We start from the raw sequence: 9,745 nt of genomic DNA, 5'->3' as shown, positions 1-9,745 counted from the left end.
TTGGCAAAAAGGTTAAAAGGGACTCGTCTTTTTTGGAAATGAAAAAAAAAATAAGAAAAAATGTTGATTTATTTTTTAAATACAAAGTGTCTATTCATACGGCAAATCGTATGAATATCCTCAGCCTTTTAAATAAAGACAAAAATGAACAAATTTACTAAAATATTAGAAATATGATAAAAAAAAACTCTTTATCTTTTCATTGGTCATTGTATCTTTAATTATCGTCATTATTATAATATGGAACATTATCTGACAGATTTAAAAAATACATCGTGCATTCAATTTGAATAAACGTTTCAAATATATAAACATAAAAATATTTTTGTTTTTATCGTACTCATATTGAGATATCGCATACATATTCAAAATTGAAGAAACCCATTCTGCGCTTTTTCCAAAAAACTTTTCTTTTATCCTTCAATTATTAAGTTGTTTCTAATCTTAAAATTTTAACTTTTTTAAATCATTCTTGACAAGAAACCTATATAGTATTCAAAATTGATCGAATTTTGAAAATGAACAATATCGTGGACTGTGGATTTTCATTTCTTAAACGGAAAATCAGCAATATTTGAAACTCGAACAAAATAAGTGAACGAAATGCAAACTTAAACAGGTATGATGCATATATGCCTTACATAAGAATTGTAAGCTCTTAAAACTTACGCTACATGAAATCTAAATAATATAAATATCTTACGAACATTCGAATATTGTCCTATCTATAGAAAAAAGAGGTCTCACATCTGGCGGGTTCTGTAAAAGAAAATACCAGGATTGAATTATAAAATCCGTTTCGAAGCAATAATTAAATCTAGAATTCAGAATCCAGTCACCACTAATCCTTCTGTATGCACTGCGAATTCTAGAGGGTAATTTTGGTTTAAAATGTCGAGAAAAATCTGCTGTTTATCGACATATACAGAAACCTTTTGAAAAGTTGCGCTTTTTTTAAATAAAATGCATAAATTATGGGGAAAAATATTTCTCTCTGTGTGAGTGTATATGTATGTATGTGTATGTATGTACGGATATGTATATACAGGGTGGACACGCTGGGGCTTACATACGTGGCGAGTTGAATGCTACCCGAATTGCACAACAGCAGGGGAGAAGCCATTATACAGGGGTATTTTCATATTTCGCGCCTTTAAAGTTGCATTCGGATCGGCCATTCGGCTAAGGCCGTGCATCTTCGGATCAAGTTTATGATAGTTTCCATGGTTGCGTTCGAAACTTCAAATAGTTATGTTCAGATTCACCTGTTTTCCCTAATCGCTGTCAGCAAATGTAGGCAATGCTAATTTAAAGTTTACGCATGTAATATTTCATTCACTTTATTTGATACATATCCTGTCTATTCATAACATGCCTTTTTTATGCAGTAAAAATAAGCGTTAAACACCATTCACTCTTCGCCCACTGGAAGCACAGAATATTATTACTATTTTATAGTATTTGTCACTTAGCAGCCATTCTATAATGTTATTGGCACAGAAAAAAATGACGTTTACTTCTCAGTTCACATGTCTCACTTCATTATTAATTAAACACTTTTATTATTTGTAATTACTATATAACATAACCTATATTGTTTTGACACTTATATCCGTTTGAAGTTTCGAACGCAACCATGGAAACTATCATAAACTTGATCCGAACCTGCACGGACTTGATCGAATAGTCGATCCGAATGCATCTTTAAAGGCGCGAAATATGAAAATACCCCTGTATAATGGCTTCTGCCCTGCTGTTATGCAATTCGGGTAGCATTCAACTCGCCATTTATGTAAGCCCCAGCATGTCCACCCTGTATATAAACGTGTTTTTTCGCTGAATACGACGAAAATTCCACATTTAACGCTTAGTTTCCGACAAATTTAAATTTTTTTCATCCACTAATCATTTAAAATTTGCAAAATAATAAAAAATTGTTTTTAAAAACAAATTAAACATCCTACCTGGATGTTTCTATTGAGTTTTTTGCAAGTTATGCAAAGGATACTATAATGAGACGCTGTGGCGTATAATGTCCTGTTCCGTTCACCTGGTTCGCGAAACCAGGTAGGATTTTTAAATTGTTTTTAAAAACAATTTTTTTATTATTTTGCAAATTTAAAATGATTAATGGATGAAAAACATTTAAATTTGTCGGAAATTAAGCGTTAAATGTGGAATTTTCATCGTATACAGCGAAAAAACACGTTTTATGTTAAAATTATTTTTGTCAAAAAAATTATTATTTTAGTATGTTCTATTTGTTTCAACACAGTATAAGCTGCAATTAACGTACCTTGACTTAAAAATGAAATTAAAATAAATTTTTAATAATTTATACATGAAATATTTACTGTAAAAAATTATGACCTAAAGATTAAAATAATTAATCAATTTATATTTACAGTTGATCATGTAAACACCTTTTTTTATCCAAAATTTTTAATTTTAAGCGCTTTTAATTTTAATTTGTTTAAGTCTTCGTAGACTGCATTTTAAAATTCTTTAAATGAAAAATTTACGCTTAAAAATAAAACTCTGAAATGGAAACTTTTGTTAAATAAAAGATTTTCGAATTACGCATTATAAACTGAATAATATGATAATTAAAGAAGATACAAATTCAACAGATTATTTAATCGAACTTAGACAGATTTTTCTTCTAAAATTTGTAAAATTCACTGCTATTTCCCGGTTTTTCCCGGTCTCAAAAATATCCCGGTCATTTCCCAGTTTTCTGGTCCAGTGGTCACACTGTTAATTGTTTATAACGCTATTGACTTTTTAATTAAAATGTATATTAGTAAGTTGAAAACTTAACTATATTAAGTCACATTATTTAGTGTAAGTCAAAAAACTGTCCTTTTTATATTAAAAATTCATATTTTACGGTAGAAAAGTAATCTTTCCTGATAAAAAAATTCTTCCTTTTGGATTGAAAATTCATCTTTGTTAACCCTTAATTGTCACTCGGGGTCCATTAGACCCCATGCTTTTTTCAATCGCGAATATTTCTATAATGCCTGCTTCATTTTTTGGATTACTTTCTCATCAGAGAAGGTATTAGATTTGTGTAAAATTTGACCCCCCCCCCAGTTTTTGTCAAATGTCTACGTTTTGAGACCCCCTGAATCCGAAAAACAGGTTTTTATGAATGTGTCTGTCTGTATGTCCGTCTGTCTGTCTGTGAACACGATACTTTTGAAAAAATTAATCTATTAGATTGCCCTTTGGCAAACTCGTTTAGTGTCCTAAACTAAAGGTCAAGTTCGTTAGCCAGCTATTTTGGATGGAAATTTAAAAAGTGGGCACATTTTGAATATTTTTTAGATAATTTTTCTAAAAATTCACAAGTTCTCTGTACGGTTATTCGTAGTATTCAAAAAATTTAATAATTTATCCTAATGACTTTTTTCGAAAAATCAAAAATTACTGGAGTTATAGCATTTTCAAAATCCAAAAAAAAAACTAAAATGAATAATTTAAACCAAACAACGCATGATACGAAAAAGTCTGGAAAAGAAAAACGCTGATTTTTGAAAGCCCTACAAGATTATGATAACAACTTTTTCAATTTGGTCTAAAAGTTGAAAATTCTAAATTTGATCGTACCAAAAATGTTTGAAACCACATTTTTTTCAAGATTTAAAAATTCTATGTACGGTTGTTCATAGTACTCAGAAACTCAAACAATTTATCCCCATAACTTTTTTCTATAAAAAGAAAATTATCAGAGTTAGAGCATTTTCAAAATCCAAAAAAAAACAAACTAAAACTATGCAAGATACGGAAAAAATAAAAAAAGCTCAAATGGCGCGCCCTGGAAAGAACTACGAATTTATAATGAATCACTTTTCGATATAAACCACGAAATAAATGAGACAAAACTGGTTCATCCAAAAAAGAGCTATAATTTTTGATAGGACAGTTAGTTTTTGCTTTAGACGTAAAAAATAACATTCAAAATAAAAATATTAAATTTGGTTGAAAAAACGACACAAGGTATGAACTTAAATTACCAGAAAAAAGTTGTTCGCCTAAAAAGATCTATAAATTTATTATTAATTATTTTTCGATAGGTCGAGTAGATTTTCTTTTAATCGTAAAACATAAGATTAAAAATTAACTTTTTGGAAAAAGCACAGAAAAGACGGAAGAGGACATAGGTTCCCGTATAGGACCCTGTATTAGACCCTATGCAGATGCGCAGTAGTTTTTATTTAATCGTTAGAATACAATTTAAAGCAACATAAGAAACAAATACAAAAATAATCGTGATAAATACAATTTGCTTTTTATTTTGCAATTTTCTAGTAAGTAATCCCAGGCAGAGTTACATGAAAAATGTATTATAATTGATATAAAAGTGTTGACTGAATTTTAAAATTCTTTAAATGAAAAATTTACGCTTAAAAATAAAACTCTGAAATAGAAAATTTTGTTAAATAAAAGATTTTCGAATTACGCATTATAAACTGAATGATATAATTAGAGAAGATACAAATTCAACAGATTATTTAATCGAACTTGACAGATTTTTCTTCTAAAATTTGTAAAATTCACTGCTATTTCCCGGTTTTCCCCGGTCTCAAAAAAATCCCGGTCATTTCCCAGTTTTCTGGTCCAGTGGTCACACTGTTAATTGTTTATAACGCTATAAGCTGAAAATGGTCAATTATACAGAAAAAAATCTGGCCGCATCGCGGGCACATTCTCATCGCGCGCTGGGTACGCGGCTCGCAAGTTTCAGCGCACCTATGGCGCGCGACTATTGATTCTCGCGCTTCGCGCTCGATAATGTATTTACCTTGCGCTACGCGCTCGATCTTTGTGGATAGACTTTTTAAAACTAAAGGTGAAAGCATCGACAACAGTAAATTGATGATTGTGAATTCTCTGTTGTTAAAGCTCCTTCGGCTTTAACGAACACATTCTGATCACGTATCTCGTGCTTCGCACGTTGACATGTTGGACGAAATCGAGTGCGAAGCACGAGATACGTGATGAGAATTTGTTCGTTAAAGCCAAACGAGCTTTAACAAAAGAGAGTTCAAAATCACAAAATTACAGTTGCCGGTCCGTTCACCTTTGATTTTAAAAGGTGTGTGCCCGAATGCGGAAGAAATGCAAAGACCAAGCGCGGAGGGCGACTGCCATCAGTCGCATGCCCTAGGTGCGCTCAAACTCTTGGGCTAAGCTCTTTTAACGAAAGTGAATTCACAATCGCAAAATTACAGTGGCGGATGTTTTGAGTCTTAATTTTAAAATGTTTGCGTAAGGATGTACAAAAATATAAAGAACGAGCACGTAGCGCGAGAAACAATCGTCGCGCGCCCTAGACGCGCTCAAACTTAAGTTTCAGGTAAGTCTATTTAAAGCTCAAGAAATTATCCAGTTTTCTACGCTGGGATCCCATGGACCCCGTGTGACAATTACCGAAATTCGTTAGACGCGTGACAATTAAAGGGTTAAAATCTCAACTACAGTAAAACTCTTCTATAACACCGATTTCGGGGCTGACGGTGGGTGGCAACTAACTCATTATAGCCTGCTCCGCTTTTGTTTGTTTACGCCTGACTGCTAGCCTGAGTGACAGCCGCAAATCCCGCGCACCCCTGTTACACCAACATGCGGCGCGGCTTCAATTCTCGGAAAGGCTATAGAAGGGAGGGCTATTGAAGATTTTCAATGTATTTGGTTGTAATGCAACCTTTTGCTTTTGTTAAAAAAAACGCGTTTTTGACTAAAAAATGTATCTCTGTTGATATACAATTTTTTTCGGTAGAAAATACAAGTATTTTGGTGAAAGTATAACATATTTTGTCATGCAATCTTAAGAATTTAAAGTTTTTCTCATAAAAAAGGTATTTACATTCGTTTAACTTCAAAGAATTAATTACCCTATTGTTGGCCAATTTTAGTGTAAAATCATCCTATTTCGCATGGAAAGACTACTGTCTTGAACCAGTGTGCGGGGGACTCAAAATAGCCCAATATCGGTAGCGTAATTTGAATATGGCCCCTGAATAATTTACTGTTTTAAAGAATTGTTCAAACACTAAGCACGCAAAATTTCAGAAGGATAACTTAGGGAACGTTCATATATACTGGAACGCCATTTCGAGTATGGCTTGCATTGGCCTTGATACTGTAATAACTAACGCGCCATCATATCCAGGAATATAGTAAATTCGAGGCAACTACTATCGGCGATAAAACTATAGGCATCTTCCTTTGAAGCTTAACAACTCAGTCAAAAAAAATGCTAGCGCAACAAAAAAGCAGTCATATAAAAGCTGAAAGTGTTCTACGTAAATGAGCTTGAAGATGTTTATGTAAAAAAAAATTTGCGCTTAACAGACTGAAAAATGTAAAAAAAAGTAAGGATTTTCGGGTACATTTAAGAACAGTCAAGTTTAGAGCATTATCTCTTATACAAGGGGCGATGGCAAAAATTTGAAAAATTCATGAGTATGAGGAAGACTGTTTTGAACCAGTTGCAGTTGAGAAATTAAAAAAATAATCAAGCTCATTTACATAGAACAGTTTCAGCTTTTATATGACTGTTTTTTTGTTACGCTAGCATTTTTTTTGACTGAGTTGTTAAGCTTCAAAGGCCTATAGTTTTCTCGCCGATAGTAATTCCAGGTTCCAGTGTATTATATGTTACGTGGTTTTTCTTTTATTTATATCGCTGTATCCTTTTTAACTTAACGCACATTTTATTCTTATTTTCTTTTGAAGAAAAAAAACGTGTAAGGTTGTTGATAAGTTATCCCTTAAATATTCATAATCAGGGAACTTTTTTCAACATTTTAAAATAAATTGGAAATCCGAATTATCATCGGGATGGTAAATGACCGACCAGATGAGATAATGATCAAATTGGATGAAAATGAATATCTGCACTATCTATCTAATACCGCTCAAATTCGGGATTTTTGTTTTTCTACCATTTTAATTGAATTGTAAATCTTGCCGCATCGCATACCAGTGGAAAAATATTCTTCTTTCGATCTCCCCAGTAGGTTAGTGGGTAGAGCACCCAACCAATAGTCGGAAGACCTGCGTTCGATTCCCAACGGAACAAAAGGGAAAGATATTTTTTTAGCAAATAAATTCAATTAAAAGTTTAGAAAAATAAAAATCCAGAATTTGAGGGGAATTAAAACTATAGGATAAATATCTATTTTTTTATTATTTTTTTAAATTAAAATTAAAATTACTTCTTGAAAAAGAGATCCTACTCCATCTTCACTCCATTGGGAATCGAAACACAAAACTTCTGAATTCCCGGTCAGGTGCTTTTCCAATTAAGCAATTAGAAGTTTCGTGGTTCGATTCCCAATCGAGTGAAGATGGAGTAGAATCTCTTTTTCAAGAAATAATTTTAATTTTAATTTAAAAAAAAAATATATTATTTTTCATCTAGTCTTATCAAGACGTTAAGCATTTTCTGTTATTGAAGATTCTTAACTTGATCGATATTGTGTAGATTTTCGGCCTTCATGGTTTGGAGGGTAAATCTATTGTCGGTAAGGTACAATCTCTGATGATATAGCAGATAAATTTAAAAATTTAAAACAAATATCTATTTTTACGGGATTTGATTAGTATCTCATCTGATCGGTCATTTACCATTCCGATAATAATACAGATTTCCAATATCCTATACCTATATCCTATCCTGTGACTCATTTTAAACTAAAGTTACCCTCTAGATATCTAATTGTATATTTGTATACGAAATTATTAGTAACAATTGGGTGACTAATCAAATTTCAGAACTCAGACTTACAAGATCTCATTTCTTGCTCCTCTTCAGTTTCTCTTTCAACCTTTTATTGACCTTCCTTTCGCTCTGAGGCATCGGTTCTGTTTTTTTCTTTGGGCCAGCCTCTTTATCAGATTCCTTGATCGTATCATCGTTATTATTGAACAATAAACTGGAAGCTAGATCTTGCAAGTTTACCCAAGGAAAGTTGGTAGTAGCCGGAGTGACACAACAACCGGAGCAGGGCTTCTGTGACAAATTGTACAAATCCTTGTAAATAATCGTGTACTTATTTTTCGCAACCAGCCTTTCATGCTCGGCGGCTCTCTCGACCAGTAAACTCGCAAATGGATTTGGCTTAGAAGAATAGTATTCGGCGGTACATAAGCAAGACTTCATCCAGTGATGTACTCGATAGGCTTCAATTTCTGAAGTTGCTGTTATAATCAGAGGAGATTGCATCGTAACTAATTTGCCAATGCTCGTCGTCCAGGTTGTGTACGCGAAAGGTGCCATGTTGTATCCAATGACAATGTCGGGCTTCAAGGCAGAGATACTAAGGGTACTGTACATCTCGTATTGATCATTGAATGTTTCAAAATTCAATTCCTTCTTCTTTTCGCAGCACTTTTTGCAAAGCTTGCTCGTGTAGGTTTTCTTTGCGTCGAGCTCAGGACCGACAAAGGCAATTCTAAGTTCAGTCACGGAAGGGAGCCAATGAAGTACAACTTCCCAAATCGACATCCCAACTTCTTCCATATCGGCACCAATCACATGAACAACGAGTCTTGATTTCACAGGGAGTTTAAGTTTTTGTATAACATGGACAAGAGTTAAAGGTCTACTTATCGCCTCTGATAAATAAACTTCCCACAACTCGGGGCGATCCAGATATTTTATGCGGTCTTTGTTAACCTGAAAAAGATTAAAATTTCGAATATTAAAGTATTAAAAATACAGTGAAACTCTTCTATTGCACCGGTTTTGGGGCTAGCGATGGTGGGGAAATAACTCAAGAGACTATTGCTTCCGCTGAAAACGACTTTTTTTGTTCACGCCTCAGTGACAACCACAGACCCCACACAGCTCCTGTTACACCTACCTGGGGCGCGACGTCAATTTTTGGAATGGCTATAGAAGAAGGTAAAGCTATTGACGGGTCTCACTGTAGTTGATTTTTACCGACTTGTAATTATGATTTAAAAATATCGAAAATGAAATATCGTAGAGGAGACCGGAGCGGAACAGGAATAAATAGAACAGAACAGCAATTCTCACAAAAGAAAAAATATTAAATAATTCGAGAATACAGTAATATGTAAATTTTCCAAATTGGATTTTTCGGGACCAGATGGGACAAAGTCACTCTCTTTAATTTGTATTTTATTATTTTAATTATTATTTATTATTAAACACACAAAAAGTAAGTTAAATTGCTTCCAACTTCTTTTCAGCTGCCAAACCTGTCCCTGATTTTGTCGTGTCAATCAAAATTTCGAATATAATATTTAATTGAACTTACAGAAATCAAAAGCTATCTTGGAAATGTCTTAATGCATAATTATGATTTTCTAGCAGTAAAAAAGCATTTACTGTCTATTAGAATTGGATTCAGTATAGTTTACAGGGTTTATATTACTGTATTTAACTATTTTGTCTAAAATTTGTATTTTTTGTTAGAAATTAATTTTTTTGAGTGCAAATTTAATCATTCTATTTTTAATTGGGAAATTTATCGAGTTTGTATAAAAATTATTTCTTTTCGGTAGAAGATTATTATACTCATTTAAGGGCATGTGACACAGCTAAATACCTATATTACCGACCACAGTTTTTCAGTTCACTGAATGTTTTTCTGAACCTAAGAACTTTTTTGTAAATGAAATATCGAGCTGAAACTTTGGGAAATGTATTAGAGTACAATAAAGTACGTTTAGGTACTGCATTTTGGTAGGAACTTCACTGAAAATT

The 9,745-nt window shown here is 32.9% G+C and overlaps 1 protein-coding gene across 1 annotated transcript in view; it reads right to left on the bottom strand.

Annotated features, from left to right (window-relative positions):
• Positions 1–212: 212 nt before the first annotated feature.
• The window catches only part of LOC117168405, an 11,498-nt gene continuing 1,965 nt past the window's right edge, over positions 213–9,745 (bottom strand). Inside the window, exons 2-3 of the mRNA XM_033354038.1 lie at positions 7,799–8,689; positions 213–759 (exon numbers count right to left, since the gene is read on the bottom strand). Of these exons, the coding sequence (XP_033209929.1) occupies positions 7,805–8,689 (885 nt within the window). The 3' untranslated portion in view covers positions 213–759; positions 7,799–7,804. The remainder of the gene's footprint in view (positions 760–7,798; positions 8,690–9,745) is intronic.

The sequence above is a fragment of the Belonocnema kinseyi genome, chromosome 2 (assembly GCF_010883055.1).
Source record: "Belonocnema kinseyi isolate 2016_QV_RU_SX_M_011 chromosome 2, B_treatae_v1, whole genome shotgun sequence".
Lineage (NCBI taxonomy): Eukaryota > Metazoa > Arthropoda > Insecta > Hymenoptera > Cynipidae > Belonocnema > Belonocnema kinseyi.
The sequence above is the reverse complement of the archived record's forward strand: the minus strand, read 5'-3'. Positions and strand labels throughout refer to the sequence as shown.